General features: G+C 43.4%; 1 protein-coding gene across 2 annotated transcripts in view; it reads right to left on the reverse strand.

Annotated features, from left to right (window-relative positions):
- AK5 (adenylate kinase 5) overlaps nucleotides 1-19,365 on the reverse strand; it is a 260,255-nt gene that overhangs the window by 12,400 nt on the left and 228,490 nt on the right. For both annotated transcript variants that reach the window (XM_070467898.1, XM_070467897.1), the window contains exons 12-13: nucleotides 18,336-18,452; nucleotides 6,646-6,837 (exon numbers count right to left, since the gene is read on the reverse strand). In XM_070467898.1, the coding sequence (XP_070323999.1) occupies nucleotides 6,646-6,837; nucleotides 18,336-18,452 (309 nt within the window). The remainder of the gene's footprint in view (nucleotides 1-6,645; nucleotides 6,838-18,335; nucleotides 18,453-19,365) is intronic.

Here is a 19,365-nt window from a genome sequence, read left to right on the forward strand (position 1 = left end):
TTCTCTTTTTATTTTCTAAATTGATTAAGACTAATAAATAACCCAGGAACAGATATCATCTATTGTCAGAACTGCTTCCTCTGGGCTGGGGGATGTTTCTGAGCTTATGATCCCAGGAGCAAAAAGCATACTAAAAGTGAAGAAACAAGAATGCAAGAAAATATATCAAAATGTTTTCTTTGTTTATCAATGTTTTATCTTTGGGTGGAAGAATTCTGGGTAATTTTTATCTTTATACTCTTAAATTTTCTAGTTTCTTTTTTTTAAAAGCCTCTGTATCCGTAGCAAAAGGAAAGGTTTTAAGTATCAATTTATACACTTCTCTACATGCCACTTGAGGAAGCTATTTCTGGAATTTCTCCCAGTTTACAAGATCTTTTCTTCTGGGAATTTCTTGTTCCCCACCCAATTTTCAGGGACAAATCCCAGGCAATCGGGTAACCGTAGTTTTATTAGTCTGTTCTTAATTCAAATGCTATCTCCTTAGACACTTTTCACCCGTAACAACCCACTCTGTTTCATTTTTTCATAGAGCTAATCCTATCAGCAATTGTTTTCTTGTCTACTGCTCTTTTTTAAACAGTGAGGGATTTTTAGTGCTGTGTCTCCAGCACCAAGAATCTGACATGAAGTGTGCACTGAATAAACAGCCACAGAACAGATGAAAAAGCCCCACGTGACCCCACCTGCCCGGCCATAGCTGGTAGGGCCAGGGACCAGAGAAAGCAAGGCCAGTCAGAATATTTCTTTCAGGAATTTGGACCTGTTGTGGGAACATGAACGTGGAAGCTGTATGTTTGCCATATTCTAGCTTCTGGACCAGAGAAAGAGAAAAATCAGGATGTGAGAGAGAGAAGGGGAAGACAGGTGTGAGGAGCAGAAGGGAGCCTGGTCCCACAGGCTTCCTGGACCTGTTTCAGCCTTGGTTCGCATCACCTTACAAGTAAGCTCCATGTTTCAGGTTAGGCCAGCTGTTATCTACAATCTCATGAATATACCTGTGGTCAGCATCATGCTTTAAAAATTCACAGCAAAAAGATATGAAAGAAACAATCAGGAATGTTTGCCTCTGAGTTATGGGACTACCTACTTTTTGTATTTTCTAAAACAATACTTTTCTAAGAAAAGTATGCATGACTAGAAATATATATATATACATATATATATATATTTTTTTTTTTTTTTTCCCCTGAGAAGCATAGAGTGACAGACCTAGGGTATTCCAGGAGAACCCATTTTGTCCATTCATTCTATTCTGCTGACAGGTTTAGCAGTGAAATGACTCACCAAGTTCCCAAAGGGCATACACACCTCAATGACTCTGGCTTTCTTACATTCAAACCAGTATTTGTCTCCACCAGGGAGCCTCTGGACAGTTCCTATGTCATTCACTTTAAAATGCTATGTGCGTGCTAAGTCACTTCAGTTGTGTCTGACTATTTGTGACCCCATGGACTGTAGCCCACTGGGCTCCTCTGTCCATGGGATTCTCCAGGCAAGAATACTGGAGTGGGTTGCCAATGCCTTCTCCAGGAGATCTTCCCAACCCAGTGATCAAACTTCAGTCTCTTATGTCTCCTGCACTGGCAGTCAGATTCTTTACCACTATTGCCACCTGGGAAGCCCATCAAAATGATGCATTTCAATTATGTTTTCAATTATAAATTCTCTCACTCAAGGTGAAAAAAGCTTTCTCTTATGGGTCAACTCTAGTGAGTTGGGTGAGACTACCTGTATTGCTGTGTTGATAAAGTATTTTTTTAAAGATTTTTTTGATGTGGACCATTTTTAAAGTCTTTATTGAATTTATCACAATATTGCTTCTGTTTTATGTTTTGGGTTTTTGGCTGTAAGCCACGTGGGATCTTAGTTTCCCGACAAGGGATTGAACCTGCATCCCCTACATAGGCTGATTCTTTTTTTTTAAAATTTAATCCTTTTTCATCTTTTTGTTTATCTGTTTATTTTTGGCTGTGCTGGGTCTTCGTTGCTGTGCAGGCTTTTTCTAGTTGTGGTGAGTGGGGGCTACTTTGGTTGTGATGCTTGGGCTTTTTCATTGTGGTGGCTTCTCTTGCTGGGGAGCATGGGCTTGAGGGCGCTTCAGCTTCCGTACCTGCGGCTCCTGGCTTCTAGGACACAGGCTCAAGAGTTGTGGTGCACGGGCTTAGGTGCTTGCTCCATGGCATGTGGGGTCTTCCCGGATCCCTCGAACCTGCGTCTCCTGCATCGGCAGGTGGATTCTTTATCACTGAGTCACCAGGGAAGCTCTGCAGGTAGATTCTTAACCACCAGACCGCCAGGGAAGTCCTTGATAAAATTTCTAAGGCAGCGTCCAGAATGGATAGGAAAGAAGAACCACAAATGCCTAATGATGTCTGCTTTGAGTGCAAGGAGGAAGGGAGTGACATGCACAGAAGTTCTAACTCTTTCTTAGATGCAGCAGAAAGCTGACTTTATTAGAGGGGAAAACGGAAGGTTAGAGGATCCATTTGGGTCACATATGTTTCCACTCCTTGGTTTATGTTACAAGAAGTTCTAACTTTTACATCATTATATCATGATGGCAATAACAAAGGATAGGGCAGTGGCTCTATAAACTTAGCTTTTTTTTTTTTAACTTTTGTTTGAAATTCCATTGCAATTTTCCAGATAGTTGGTGGCAAAAAGGACTGACTGTCATTAGGCAGTGGGCTTTCCTGATGGCTCAGGAGGTAAAGAACCCCCCCTGCAATGCAGGAGACACAGGAAATTTGGCTTGTATCCCTAAGTCAGAAGATCCCCTGGAGTGGGAAATGGCAACCCGCTCCTGTATTCTTGCCTGAAAAATCCCAAGGACAGAACCTGGTAGGCTACAGAGTTGGACATGGCCAAGCACACACACATCATCATCATCAGGCAGTAAAGGTGTCAGGGGCTGGATGGAGGGTAAGCATAAGTGGGCAACACAGGTCAGAGGGAAGTGTTTTTGCAGGGTGGTCTTTTTCTGGGCTGGAGTGTTTCTGTGGCTCTAATTCCTAAAGAAATCTCACTGAGCTACTGAATGGTCTCACTTGTATCTTGAAGTTCATTCACCACCCCCATGTGGTTTAAGAAAACTCCTTACATGATTCAGGAACCCACCTGGAGGTTAGCAGTCCTGCCTTGGACTCAGTTACCAATGAGACAGGGAGGGGGTACTAAGACTCCAAACAGCATCACAAGAACAAGATGCAGGCTATCACTTGAGATCAGGAGCTGATCAAACTGGTGCTTGGAGACCAGGCGAGAGCCCAGACGGCCAGAAAACACAAAGAGCCAGAGGCTTTCACCTTCTCCAGTACAGACCAAGCCAGCCGGCTCCCCCACTTCTTCTCCAATCCCCGCCTGTGGCCTGAGCTGCTGGCAAGCCCCATGGGGCACCTACAAACCAGTCTCCCCTCCCTGGGTCCCTGGGCTGGCATGAGGCCACTCTGCACCAACTCGGCTCCAGGTGGGGGAGGAAGCCTGTTCATCTCGGCAGCTACATGGGGAGGACAGGGGCAGGGGCAGGGACGAAACGACTTCCTCCAAGAGGCCTCCGGGGAGTCCTGAGGGCTGGAGCCCACGCTCTGGAGTCAGAACTTGGAGTGGTTTTAAATATTTGCCAATGGTTCATACATGTTACCTCACCACAGACCCAGCTGCCAGCATCTCCACAAGGTGGGGGAAGCTGAAGAGCTGAGCCACATGCTACGGGAAGCTCCCTTCCCCACTAACTTAGCTATTTCTAAGGAGGATCCCAGAGATCAGCCGTATTGGAGAACTCGGTTGGCCCTGTGTCCACGCGCCAATCATTTGTGAGCATGTAGAACTTAGGCTAGAAAGATACAGGAGAGAGATAAAAGGGCTTTCCTGACTCTGAAAGTGGCTAAAGTCTTAATTCGGGATTTTCTCACCTCTGTAAATCTTGAAAGAGGAAGAAACCCTCTTCTCTTTGGATAATTTCCATCTGTGTTCCAGGTGGCATGAGGGTGGAAATCATGAGCCCTGGAAGGACCTTTGTCATCCGAATTATTAAGACCCTGCCTTTTTATGATATACTCTTTGTTTGCTTGTTTAAAGATCTAGGTCTTTGTTTTATGTGGCAACCAAGGCTACACGAGGGGCTTTCCTGATAGCTCAGTTGTTATAGAACCTGCTTGCAAGGCAGGAGACCCCAGTTTGATTCTTGGGCTGGGAAGATCCCCTGGAGAAAGGATAGGCTACCCACTCCAGTATTCTTGGGCTTCCTTTCTGGCTCAGCTGGTAAAGAATCCACCTGCAATGTGGGAGACCTGGTTTTGATCCCTGGATTGGAAAGATCCCCTGGAGAAGGGAAAGGTTACCCACTCCAGTATTCTGGCCTGGAGAACTGCATGTACTGTATAGCCCATGGGGTCACAAAGAGTCGGGCATGACTGAGTGACTTTCAGTTTCAAGGCTACATGAAGCACAGCAAATAGGATTCGTCTTGTACACCAAGTCCTAGTAACTGGAAGGAGATGCCTATTGTGCTGTGCTAACATCCCAAGGCCAAGTCGAGGTCCTCAGGAAAAAGCAACGATGGCTTAGCTGTGGCTGCTCTGGGTGAAGAAGGTGGGGGTGATGGCTCTCGTGTCACACACGTGACACCTCTGAGTTAAGTCATGGGACACCTCTCAGATGCTAAACAGGGTTAAGTTCTTAAGGGTCTGCAAAATGGACAATTAACTGGCTCAGAAGGTAAGATTTCATTATCAATGGTTTTTCCCAAAGGAATCAATCATGTTGCTGCCTCCAAGACACATTGATTGAAGATGTCGCCTTTTAACTTCCTAGAAAAAGCCAATAGTAGCTGTCTATTCTCTCTCCTCTGTGTTGGGTTCTGAGGCTTTGGTTCCTGGATCCATTCCACTTCCCGGTGGTCTCCTGGCCTAATCTTCTTGGGATCCATTCCCCAATAGGCTGATAGAATGAGCTTTCAAAGTGGAAACCCTGACTATGTCTGTTCCCTTCAGTAGCTCCCATCATTCTCAGGACAATTATTTGCTCCTAGGATGGGTTCACCTTGATCTGGTCCCTGCTTGCCTCTTCACACCCACCGCTCCCTCTTCTTCTAGGCACTGTATGTCACAGCCAAGCTCCTTCTGAGTGAAGTGCTCTGCTCCCCTCACAGCACCCCACCTTGCACTCAGCTTAATTCTTCTCTGGTGACCTTCCTTCTGTCTCCTTTTAGATCAGGTTAAAGGGCCCTTAGAACTTACTCTGTGCTCATTTTCACTCCATATTGTGATCATTGATTTGTCTGTCTCCCCTATTAAACCCTGGCTTCCCGGGTGGCTCAGTGGTAAAGAATCTGCCTGCAAGGCAGCAGGAGCCACAGGAGACATGGGTTTGATCTCTGGGTCAGGAAGATCCTCTGGAGGAGGGCATGGCAACCCACTCTAGTATTCTTGCCTGGAGAATCCCGGGGACAGAGGAGCCTCTCTGGCTACAGTCCATGGGGTTGCAAAGAGTTGGACATGACTGAAACGACTTAGCATGCATGCACACCTACTAAATCCTAGGCTCTAGCAGGCAAGAACTATATCTTAATACCTGCATCCAAACCATCAGGGCAATGGATGGCCCATAGGAAGTGCTTGGTACATATATATTAAATGAGTGAATGAATGCAGATTGGGTAGTTTTCCCAAATTCATGAACTGAACAGTGACTCAGCATGGATTATTGCTCATGATCATTGAGCTGACCACCCACTTCCTCACTGTTTCACTTCATCTGCTCTTCCGGCCCCATACGCTGCTTCTCCTAGTAACACTACTTGTTGCGAGAAATTGAGTCAGCCAAGTACCAGTGAGGAACTATGCCAAAATTTAGATATTCGAAGTTGTTAAATTTTAGATCTAGATGAGACCTTTCGGGTTCTCCTGTGTAGCTGAGGTCTGGAAGTCAGAACTAATGCCTCATCCCTCTTCCCACCCTCCCTCCCTCCTTCTTGGAAAATGGAGCAATTGTATTGACTTCTGTAAACATTGTATGACCAGTTTTTCATGGTCCATGTGATGAGTGATACAAAAAGTGAAGAGTGTAAGGGACCCACACTCTGGCCGCAATTGTGCAGCTGTATGCTGTTAATGGATGTGAGAGCTGGACAATAAAAAAGGCTGAGTGCTGAACAGTTGATGCCTTCAAATTGTGGTGCTGAAGAAAATTCTTGAGACTCCCTTGGAAGGCAAGGAAATCAAACCAGTCAATTCTAAAGGAACTCAGTCCTGACTATTCATCGGAAGGACTGATGTTGAAGTTGAAATTCCAATACTTTGGGCAGCTGATGCAAAGAGCTGATTCATTCAGGAAAAGACCCTGATGCTGGGAAAGATTGAAGGCAGGAAGATAAGGGGATGACAGAGGATGAGATGGTTAGATGGCATCTTTGACTCAAAGGACATGAGTTTGAACAAACTCAGGGAGATGGTGTAGGACAGGGAGGCCTGGCATGCTGCAGTCCATGGGGTTGCAAAGAGTCAGACACGACTGAATGACTGAACAACAACAATGCAGTTCTAATTCCAAAATCCCTAAACCTGAAATTTCCTATTTTTTTTCCTCTGTTTTTGAAAAACAAGTGGTAGTTGGCTTATTTTGGGGGGCTGTGAGGTGACTCACCTTATGTAGCTGTGTTTTCGTCTCATAGTAGGCGACCACAGGGATGGAGGCCCGGTAGTAGGTCTCAAGGCGCTTGGCGATGGTGGTGGTGTTGTCATCTGTCTGTGGGCTGCTCCGGCTCCTCTGGAGAAGGCGGTTGGTCATGGTGTCTGCTGAGCAGTCCATACAGATCACCAGGTGTGGGTCTCCAATCTGGGGATGGGAGAGGAGGGCACAACATGGTCAGAAATTCTACCATGCAAGGTTCTGGAAAGGCCTGGGCATGCTAGTTCTTTCCTTTCTTGATCTGCTTTCTCTTGAGGTTCTAGGCCTACAATGTGATAGAGTTGGGACAGGATATCACAGCTCCTCATTTCCAGGTCAGCGACTCTTCACAGAACCACCCTCAGCTTTTAGGTCACCTCATGTAATGGAGGGATTGTGTAGAATGCTGCCCACTGCTGTGATAATCTGTCCTCCACAGTAGGGGGAGGGCTGTGTGTGTGAGATACTTCCTGCTGTCAGCCTGTCCTGATTTATGGAGGCAAGTTAATTACCTCTTCCTTTGTCCACCATTATATCTTATACCAGCCACCAAGAGCACAGTGTGGCTGCGTCTTGTCCTATGTGGAGGTCAGTAGAGCATAGTGGTTGAGCATACAAAGGTTGGAGTCAGGCTGCTTAGGGTCAAATCCTGGTGTAGCGACTAGTCTCCGAGATGGTCTTCACTGGTTCCTTGCCTCAACTTACTTCAAGCTCTTTCCGCATTGAGACATGGTGACTGTTCTTCTACCTACTTGCATCTGAGCTGAACTGTATCTATTTTGACAGACAGACTATAGTGAAAATGATGTCACTGAATTTTGGAAGCAAGATCATAAGAAGTTTTGCAGTTCCTGCCTGATCAACCACCATTGAAGATGTCCAATGACTCTCACTGATAAGCTGGGAGGAAGCACAAGCTAGCCTATTCGAGAGGCCATTTGGACAGAGATGCCTGACCAGTCCTTGGCTGATGCAGACATCCTGGCCTCTGCTCCAGACCTGTCTATTTAGTCTTACCCACTATTTGACTGCAACAGAATAATGGAGCCCATCAACCCCCAGAAGCCTATTAGAGAAAATAACAAATTAAGTTACTAACTGTGTCTCTCAACTTCTCTGCTACCCAACTTTCTCATTTGTACGATGAGGATGATCACAGAATTGCTGTAAGAATTAGATGGCTCAGTGGTAAAGCACTGCCTGCCAAGCAGGAGATGCAGCTTTGATTCTTGGGTCAGGAAGATCCCCTGCAGAAGGAAATGGCAACCCACTCCAGTATTCCTGCCAGGAGAATTCCATGCACAGAAGAGCCTGGCAGGTTACAGTCCATGGGGTCTTAAAGAGTTTGACATGACTCAGTGACTAAATGGCCGCAGCAATGTAAGCAGATTGCTTAGGATAGAGCAAACTGTAAGCATCAGCTACTATGCTTATTGGAGTCCCAGGCGGCTCAGTGGTCAAGAATCTGCCTGCTAGTGTAGGAGACACAGGAGAAGTGGATTTGATTTCTCAGTTGGGAAGATTCCCTGGCAGAGGAAATAACTACCCACTTCAGTATTCTTGTGGAGAAAATCCCATGAACAGAGGAGCCTGGCAGGCTACAGTCCATGGGGTTGCAAAAGAGTCAGACACAACTGAGCGACTTAGCATGCATTATGCTTATTTCCCATAAGAGCTACCATCTCTGTGTTCAGGGGTTAGGAATGCTCAGCTCCTGGCCCCAAGGCCAAGGAAGAAATGGATAGACAGGAAAGTGAAGCGCTGAGCTCTACCACGATTCTAAGAGGTTGACTGCACAAGGACAGTAGCTGGAAGCAGCCCACAGGGACAAGGGGTAGGGCCTGGAGGCGGGGCGGGGAGGGGCACAGAGGGGGTGTGCAGAATGACTGAGGCATGGGTATATCCAGCCTTATCCAGTAGGTAATAAATAACTTTGTTTCTGAATGAAAGATAGTGATACGATCAATAGCATGACTCTCCATCTCCTCATCCTTCCCTTGAAGTCTTCTTTTGCTTCTGATGCCTCTGGAAGACACCAACCTTGCCTCCACTACCAGCCCCAACTCTGGATCAAAAGAAACTGTTGCTCCCTTCTGATCTTGCAGTGTAAATGGAGTCTCACTGCCCCACCATGGAAAGCCTGGGAGGGATGGGAACAAAGCCAGGGCAGGGGAATACTTTAGGACAACACACAGTCTCAAGTCTTCTGTGTTGTTCCATGATTTAGCTACCCACTCTGAAGGAAGTACTTTAAGGAACAGAGTAGAAAAGTTCTCCAAAATCTAAAAGGGTGAAATAAACCTCAGGAACATGTCATCTAATTTTTCTGACTTTATTAATTGGAAGAAAAAAAATAGAGCATTCGAGCAGTATGAAAGCTGGGTGCAAGTTTAGAAGACAATGACCTGCGTCCACCAGCAGAGGGCAAGCTTGAGAGGCAGGCTAGCGTTCAGCTACAGAGTTTGGCTTCTGGAACAGCTTCTGGCTAGGGTCGTGTTTGGAGACTAGGCTATTTTTCCTATTGTGGGGGTTTTCGGGCCACTGGTGGGGACACGAAAGACAATTCTGGGACTCATTTAGGTACAAACAGAGATTATGTGTGTCTGAGCAGGATCTGACCATAAATAAGTGCAGGACAGAGAGGTTGATTCCACCCAGCAAGTTTGGGTCGTGGACAAGCAGCTCAGGCTTCATCTGGGAGCTTGTTAGAAATGCAGAGGCTCAGGCACCACTCCCGACGTGCTGAGTCTGCATTTTAAGAAGATTCCCCAGGTGATTCTTCACAAAGTAAGACCTTGAGAAGCTGCTCCACCAAGCCATTTCCTCCTGCCAAGTCTGGGGTTAGACCTGACCTGTCTCTCCTGGAGTCAGCACTCTCTTCTTACATAAAAAGCTATCAAACAATAATTCTATTTGAAAATGGCCTGTATAGATTTTAAGTTTTAGAAGTTTTAAGTGAAGTGAAAGTCGCTCATTTGTGTCCGACTTTTTGCGACCCCATGAACTATACAGTCCATGGAATTCTCCACGCCAGGATACTGGAGTGGGTAGCCTTTCCCTTCTCCAGGGGATCTTCCTGACCCAGGAATTGAACCGAGGTCTCCTGCATTGCAGGCATATTCTTTACCAACTGAGCTATCAGGGAAGCCCTACAAGTTTTAGGTTTACGTGAAAATTGAGCAGATAATACAGAGTTACCATATATCTCTCCCCATCCCTGGTTTCCCTATTATGTCTTGAAGTTCAGTTCAGTTCAGTACAGTACAGCCGCTCAGTCATGTCTGACTCTTTGCGACCCCATGGATTGCAGCACGCCAGGCTTTCCTGTCCTTCAACAACTCCCAGAGCCTGCTCAAACTCCTCCAGGGGATCTTCAGGACCCAGGGATTGAACCTGTGTCTTCTACATCTCCTGCAATGGCAGGAGGGACATCCCAATGAAACAATGCTGAAATGTTAACTAAAGTCCATAGTTGACACTAAGGTTCATTCTTTGTGTTGTGTATTCTATGTGTTTTGACAACTGAGTAATGTCATGATTCATCATTATAGTAATGATATGTAATAGTTCCACCCTTCTAAAAATCTTCTGGGCTATTTCTATTTAATTCTTCCCTCTCTCTCCTCCCTAACCCTGCAACTACTGATGATTTTACTGTTCTATAGAATTGCCTTTCCCAGAATATCACATTGTTGAACTCATAGAGTGTACAGCCTTTTCAGGCTGGCTTCTTTCATTTAGTAATGTGCATTTAAGTTTCCTCAATATCCTTTCATGGTTTCAGAGCTCATTTCTTCCACTGATGCTTTTAATGCCTGAAAGTTTTTGAAAGATTTGAATGAAACACCACTTAATTATTTTTCAAAATGCTTTGGTATATTCCTTTAGAAAGTTCCTTGGGGTAGCTCTGCCTCTTTTTCCCTGGACCATGGTTAGCCTCTAATATCCCATGGGTGGGAGGGCAGGGAATTCAGTCCTTGTCTGGATGAACCATAGAGACTTATGGATAACTCCATGTCCCTAGTGCCCACTCCCCTGCTGGCTCCCTGGAATTCTGCCCCAGCAGCATGGCGTTCTTCATGGTCTTTGGGTATTCAGGAGATGCTTATGAGAGCACACATGCCCTTGAAAAGGCATTGAGATGTGTAAGAACATTTCAGCAGCTGACATATTGTGCTATCCCGCTAACAGGGGAGGAAATGGAGGCCCACGTAGGTCAACTTGCCCAAGATCACTGAGGACTAGTTAGTGACAGTTTTGAGTCTGCTGTGTGTAACTCCAAAGCTTGGTGACTTCACCCTAGTGGAGGGTGCCAGAGACTTCAGAATGGGACTCAAGCCAGATGCCTGGTGGGCTGAATGGAGCCAGGAGAGGAGGTGGGGCGGGAAAAGAAGTGGACGGTATCAGAGGCCATTTCGTTTTATTTTGCAAACTTGCTCATGCTGTCTCTGGGGCTCTAATGGGGATCAGCACTCACCCTGACTGAGAGCAGCAAATCAGGATGAGGATGTCAGCTGACTTGTGATGATAATTTCAGCAGGTGGAGCAGGAAGAGGCATTTACCCTCCCTTCTTTGCCAATGAATAGCAACCTACTCCAGTATTCCTTCCTGGAGAATCCCTTGGACAGAGGGACCTGACGAGCTATAGTTCACGGGGTTGCAAAGAGTTGGACACGACTGAGTGACTAACGCATTCACTTTCAGGGCTTCCCTGGTGATTCAGATGGTAAAGAATCCACCTGCAATGTGGGAGACCTGGGGTTTGATCTCTGGGTCAGGAAGATACCCTGGAGTAGGAAATGGCAACTCACTCCTGCTTTCTTGCCTGGGAAATCCCATGGACAGAGGAGCCTGGCGGGCTACAGCCCATGGGGTCTCTAAGAGTTGGACACGACTAAGCGACTAAGCATTCGTAAACAGAATCACTGACTCTGTACATGAAAAGTGTCATGAGACAGTTAAGAGTAGTGAGGCAGAGGGATATATTATCATTATCCGCACATCCAGGAAACTCATCTTTGTAGTCAGGTTAAGTACAGAATTTAGCTAAGAACCTCCTGGGAGGGAAAGGAAAGAGCTAACCCGTGCATTTTACTTCTGTTAATATGTGTTTAGTTTGGCTGCTGTAGAGTAAATGTTGAGTTAACAGGAAAGCGTTTCGTTCTCCTTATAGGGAGTCAGGCTGAGTACACACTCTCCTTGAGATGATAATAATCTATAAAGTGGGGATAATAATATCTCTTGAACACAATTGTAAAGATTAATATAATGATATAGGCAAAGCATATAGTTCAGTTCCTGGCACATTTTAAGGGCTCAAAAAATAACAGCTATTATTTAGATAGCTATGTATTCTGTATGACTTTAACTGCATGAAAATAGGTAGAACCAAGACAGGAAGAAAGACAACAGGTTATTTCTGGGTAGTTAGTTAAGTCTTTGTTTTGCATTTTCCTGTATTGTCTCATATCTATATAATTTATATTTCTATAGTCAGAAAAATACATATAATTTTGGAAAGAAATGATAACAATTTATTGAACACCATATGCAGACATATACATATGTAAGGCATATTTCAAGGATTTCATCCAATCTTCCCAGCAAGCACTGAAGCTATTTTCCCATTTTTAATTAAACTATAGTTGACATACAATATTATGTTAAGTTTCAGGTGTACTGCATGGTGATTTAATGTTCATATACATTATGAAGTGATCACCACAATGGTTACCATCTGTCCTCATACAAAGTTATTACAATATTACTGACCATATTCTCTATGCTGAATAGTACATTCATGTGACTTATTTATTATATAGCTGGAGGTTTATATAATCTTCACCTATTGCTTATTTTGCCCATTCCCCCCTCCTTACCTTCTTGAAACCTCCCATTGGTTCTCTGTATCTATGAGTTTATTTTTGTTTCATTTTTTTTCACACATAAGTAATATCATACAGTATTTGTCTTTCTCTCTCTGATTATTTAGCATAATAATCCTCTAGATGTATCTATGTTGTTGCAAATGGTAAGATTTCATTTTTTTTTTTGTAATGGTTGGAGGTATTTATTTTCTTTTTTAAAAAATAATTTTATTTATTTATTTTTGACTGATCTGGGTTTTTATGATTGCGCAGGCTTTTCTCTAGTTGTGGTGAGAGGAGGCTCCTCTCTAGTTTCGGTGCACGGGCTTCTCATTGCAGGGGTTTCTCTTGTTTCTGAGTGCGAGCTCTAGAGCTCATGGGCGTCAGTAGTTGCAGTTCTGGGCTCTAGAGCATAGGCTCGATAGCCAGGGTGCAGGGGCTTCATTGCTTCACGGCAGTGGATCTCCCCAGACCACAGATCAAACCTGCATCTCCTGCATTGGCAGGCAGATTCTTTACTACTGAGCCAGCAGGGAAGCCCAGCTATTTTCAATCTATATTTTATAGAGGAGGAAATTGAACCATGTATAGTTAAATGGCTTGTCATGGACATATGAAGCCAGGCTCTGAATACAGGTCTGTGAACATGTAGTCACTATAACCAGGAGTTCACAAATGTGGTGAGAGATGGAGATGGTGGTTAGAAGCCCCTACTCCTCCTTTATATTACCTCTCTTTCTCTTTCACATACATGCACACGTGCACGCACACACACACAGACAACCTTCCCTTATGCTTTGTTGGATACTAAAGGCACAGATATTTAACTCAGTGGGGGTAAAACCAGGCTTGGGAACAGAAGATAGGGTGGTAAAAGAGGAATCACATACAGACCTAGCCCTAAGCTATGGACATGAGTTAGCATTTGGCCTTTAGTGGTGTTGTGTAGGTTAGCCAAGCAGATCCTCAAAGGACCTGCCTCTCAGAGCAATAAGCTACAGGAATCCAAAGCATCAGGCTGACTAACTAAACAGGATTTTTTTCAGCAACAGATGGTCCCAAGCATCAGGCACATCAGTCTCTGGGATATAGAGGGGCTGCTGAGACATTTGTGAGTTGGGAAACCATCCATAGGCCTGAAAGGGCTTCAAAAAGAGTCGCAGGCCTGACAGGTACACAAGGAACATGCACTGTGCTCCCAACCAGGCTGACTACTCTGAATCTCTGGGGTCAAATTGTACATCTGTATTTGTCTTTGCCAAATTTCAAATGAGTTGCTTGCTAGTAATTTGGAGGGTGTTGTACAAATGATGGGGTCCCTTCAGGGCATAAGTGAATCAACAGCAGCTTGTTCTGGGTTTGTAGCGTCTGCATCGTTGTTCGTCTGGTCAGGATTAAAGCAGGTGTTTGTTTAGGAGGGCTGCATGTATTCTCTTCACATGAGCTGAATCGATAGAATCGTCTAAATTGCTGTGCCCAGGGACAAATCAAGATCATGCTTGATCTTGGTGAATTCGTGCCTGCAGAATGTGAGGGACTGTCTTCATAGACATCTCTCTTGAAGGTCGTCGGCCAGGGCACTTGTGTATTTTAGCAATGGCTACATGAGTTTTAGAATTGATTGAAACTTCCCACTTATCACATTGGTGACGCTTTCTCACTCCTAAGTTCTAGTTAGGAGTGTCAGTGTCTCTTCTCTGACACTTTCTAAAACCTGTCTGAATGGGGTCCACAGTGGGGAAGGAAGTTTTACTTTATATCAGGAAGACTGTATGGATGATTTGAGTTCTTATTTACTAGTTAGAAAAGTTAGGAGGATAAAGTAAGAACAGAAGGGAGAATAAAGAACATAATTTTGTTGTTTGCACATAGTAGTTGACAAAAAAGATGCTTATTTTTACCCTACATTTTATTTATCACACTTGGCCATTTGGGGGTTTCAGAAGAAAATTCTACTACCACTGAGAGCTATTAAAGAGAAGATACTGAAAAGGATATTTTCCCCAGCACTTCCAAGCAAGTTCATGACCTGTCCTGACCCTCCTAAAGACCCTGCTAGGACTTTTGGACCTTAAGTTCACAGGCAAGGTCAGGTGTGAAATATCCTGGTGGGGTGCAGCCATCTTGAAGCCTGAACCTCAATCAACATTGCCGATGGGTAGCCTTTAGCACTCATCTCCCCCTCCCCCCTTTTAAGGTTTTGCTCCTCTGTGTTTTAATGTTTACAGAACGGCTAATCCCCACTCAGCAGGGAGCCCCTCATGGGCCCAATCACACCTTCCTCTTTTCTGGATTTCTCCTCACCCCTTGGATTTACACAGGCCCTAATTCTGAAGTGGTGCAGGAAAGATGCCTTTATTCCTCAGTTATTCAGAGAGTATTCCCAGGAGACTTATTCACAGCCTAGATGCTGGCTAGATCAGAACAAACAAAAATGTAAGACAGTCCACAGAAGACTTAATATTGTTAAGATGTCAATACTGCCAAAGTGATCTACAGGTTTAACACAATATCTATCAAGTTCCAAAGTCTCGTTTTTTGTTGTTGTTGTTGTTTTTACAGAAATAGAGATAATTTTGCCCTAAAATTCTTGTGGAATCTCAAGGGACCCTAAATAGCCAAAGCAATCTTGAAAAAGAACAAAGTTGGAGGGCTCACACTTCTTGATTTAAAACCTTATTACAAAGCCACAGTAATCAAAATACTGTGGTACTGGCATAAAGTCAGTAATTTAGATTAATGGAATATAATAGAGAGTTCAGAAATAAACTCTCTTGTAAATGGTCAAATGATTTTCGACAACGGTACCAAGACCATTCACTGGTGAAAAAAGTCTTTTCAAACAATGGTGTTGGAACAATTGTTTATCTACATTCAAAGAATGGAGTCGGACCCTTATGTTATACCATATACCAAAATTAGGTCAAAATGGATTAAAGTGCTAAATATAAGAGTGACAACTACAAAATTCTTAGAAGAAAACATAGGGGAAAAGCTTCACGATACTGGATTTGGCAAGAATTTCTTGGACACGGCACCAAAAGCACAGGAGACAAAAGCAAAAATAGATAAATTGGTTTATATAAAAATTATAAACTTCTGTGCATTAAAGGACACAATCAACAGAGTGAAAAGGCAACCATCAACTCAACAACAAAACCCAAACAACCCAGTTAAAAAATAAGAAAAAGACTTAAATAGACATTCTTCAAAGAAGACATATTAATATAAATGGCCAATGAGCACATGAAAAGAAGCTCAACTTCATTAATCATTAGGAAAATGTAAACCAAAATTACAATGTCACCCATGAGGATGGTATCTATGAAAAAAACAGACAATATGTGTTGGTGAGGATGTGGAGAAACTGAAACTCTTGTGCATTGTTTGTGGGAATGCAAAATGGTGCAGCCACTATGGCTGACAGTATGTATGTGTACATATTGATTCCTCAAAAAATTAAAAATAGAATTAGCATATGATCCAGCAATTTCACTTCTGTGTATATACCCCAAAGAGTTGAAAGCAGAGTCTTGAAGAGCTATTTGTACATCCACGTTCATAGCAGTATTAATTACAACAGCCCCAAAGTGGAAGTAACCCAAGTAGCCATCAATGAATGAATGGATAAACAAAATATTATTCATCCTTAACAGGGAAGGAAATTTTAACATATGCTACAACAGGAATGAAACTTGAGGACATTCATGCTATCATGAAAAATAAGCTAGTGACAGAAGGACAAATGTGTCGGATTCCATGCATGTCAGGTACATACAGTAGTAGTAATTTCATAAAGACAGAGAGTGAACAGTGGTTTCCAGGGACTGAGAGGACAGGGAAGTGGGGAGCTGTTATTCAAAGAGTGTAGAGCTTCCATTTTGCAAGATGGTAAAAGTTCTAGAGATTGGTTGCACAACAGTACAAATACACTTCATATGTCTGAACTAGACACTTAACATTAGTTAAGATGGTAAATTTGATGTTCTATAAATATACAGAACATGGTAAAATATTATTGTGATTTAAAAAAGCTAGAAGAATCCTCCCAATTCCATTTTGTAAAAAAATTAAAATAAAGTTAGTCACTCAGCTGTGACCAACTCTTTGCAACCCCAAGGACTGTAGCCCACCAGGCTCCTCTGTCCATGGAATTCTCCAGGCAAGAATACTGGAGTGGGTTGCTATGACCTTCTTCAGAGGATCTTCCTGACACAGGGATTGAATCTGGGTCTCCTGCATTGCAGGCAGATTCTTTACCATCTGAGCTACCAAAAAAACCTAAAACGAATCTCCTAACATCATTTTGTGAAAAAGTGGTTAATTATATCAAAGTCTGAGCTTTTAAAGTAGTTTGATTGGTGGGAAAAAGCTTATTAGAACTCTGGTGTGTGAATTCTAATGAACTACCTGGAGCTGCCACAGTCCCAGGCTTTGCACACAAATCCACTTCTCCCCGCTCACTCCTATCTTGATAAAGGCTCCTGAGCTGAGAGGAAGAAAGCCAGCCTGGCCACACTTGCCAACTAGGACAGGAAAGTTTTTCTCTGATTCTGATTGCAAGTAGGAAATGCAAGGGAGGGTTAGCAATTGCCCTTTAAGTATTTAGATGCCATCTAAGGAAATTAAATCAGAGGCTCAAAAGGAGGTTACAGTAACCCCAAGGAGACACAAAGGTACAATTCCTCTTAATCAACACTGCAGTTAGAGATAGATGGAGATGGGCCCCCCAAACCTCAGTCCTACTAGTAGTTGTTACTTACCAGTGAGTGGATGCTTACTAGCTGTGTGACTGTGGGCAAGTCACCTAACCTCTCTGGGCTTAATTCATCACCTTTACCATGAAGAAATACTCCCTTTATATAAAAGGTTATTAAAAATGTATCAAATGAAAGTATATAATAAGATATTTTAAAACTAGTCTAAAGAGATCTCTATATAAATATTAATTCTTGTAGGCTCTGGAGTCTTTGTTTAATAAACAGGGACAGTTGTTTCCCTCTTGTTTGCACAAGAGGGACAAATTACAGATAATGTATGTAAAGCACGTAGCACAGGACTTGGCCCAGAGTAGATTTTATAAATGATAGGAGCAATATTTTTTTACTTACTGCTATTCTCCTGTGAGTGGCTTCCCAGTGAGGGGGTGGGCCTTGGGCATATATCTGATTTTGCCTGTCCAGCATCTGTTCTCCCTGCCTTCTTCTAAGAGCATCCTATTTGTCTTCAGGTAATTCCCTTTCCTTTCTCAGTCTGTGTGGTTCAGGTGTGGTACCCATTTTCCCTCCTTTTCTCCCATCTTTGCCCTGGTCCTCCAGACTGAACCAGGATATCCCTGGATAATCCACAGGGATTAGTTCAGTGATGGGCCCAGGGCCTGATAATCCAGGGTAATGAAACAAAACCCTGGGTTCTTTTTTTTTGCTGGACCCACTGGAGAAGAGAAACACTTTTTTGTGAAGTCACTTGGATGATAGAATATGTCTCTAACAGGAAGAAAATGAGGGCAATGCAGAGAAAGAAAATCCAAGAAATGGACAAAGTCAGATGACTGATGAACAAATTTGAATACATGAATCCATTAAAGTGTGAACTACCCTTGGAGATTTTAGTTACTTGAACAATAAATCCACCACAGCATTCCCACCCTCCACACCCCCCTAACTTTTTTAGCTGAATTTCTGCCATTTGTAATAGAAAGTTTTATTGAATAGAATTGACAGACTTCGAATTTATTCCTTCAGCTTCCACAATATCCCCTATTTGTCTTCTGGGATGATCTCCACAGCAACACTCACCCTGCGTCCGAACTCTTCTCCTTGCTTCACTTCCCGAGGATAGCCGTCAATCAGGAAGCCCTTGGTGTTGCTGAGGCTGGCCACCATGGCCTCCTTCAGGAGCTCCAGAATGACGCCCTGGGGCAGAGGGAGAGCGGTCAGGACCCAGACTCTTCCACAGAGCAGCACTCTGGAGTTACCAAAGGTCTCCCAGCCATCCCATCATGGCAAGGCGGAGAAACGTACTAGTTACATTAACAGTGCATGGCAATATCCTGTATTTCATCAACTATAAATCTCAGTCCCCCACCACCCAATTTTAATGTCTATGGAACTGGTAGGTATTTTACAATCAGTACTGGGTCAAAGTCTGTTGATGGTTTTTCTTACTGGTAAATTTTAATGGTTAAAGTTTTGGGGGGTTGCCTAAAAATAATGGTATCTTAAATTAGATGAAATATGGCACTGTATTTCAAGCAATAGCACTCCTTGAATTAGGCCCAATGGCAGTTTAAAACTAGACAAAACATGGTATAAAATGTACTTCAGTGTTGATTTTTTTCCCAGTAGATATTTTGTAAAATTTGACATGACATGCATTGACTTGAGTAGACTTTCAGTAGACATGAAGTAGCATTTTCTAGCACTATCACTTTGTTAAAAATTTTGATTAACTTGTGCTTATAGAAAACAAGGAAGCTACCCGCTGCCCAAATGAGGGGAATTCCTTGTGCTCGCTGGGTCCCTGGCTACCTCTGACTTTCAGCAGGGGCTGGGGAATACAAGTATCACAAAGCGCACTCAGAATCTATCCCTAGATAATAATGAATTAAACCCTCATGAAGTTTGTATTTTAGTGAAAAACAGATACTAGATGAACAAGTAAATATATGAAAATAATCAGTTAGAGAGAACTACTAGGAACAAAATTAAAGCAGATCAGAAGAAGCAGATTGTTAAAGGTGTTTTTTCAGATAGGGTATGCAGGCCTCTTTGATAGACTGTGATATTTAAGGAGAGATCTGGATGAAGTAAAGGAGCAAGCTATATG

This window comes from Odocoileus virginianus, chromosome 5 (genome assembly GCF_023699985.2).
Source record: "Odocoileus virginianus isolate 20LAN1187 ecotype Illinois chromosome 5, Ovbor_1.2, whole genome shotgun sequence".
NCBI lineage: Eukaryota > Metazoa > Chordata > Mammalia > Artiodactyla > Cervidae > Odocoileus > Odocoileus virginianus.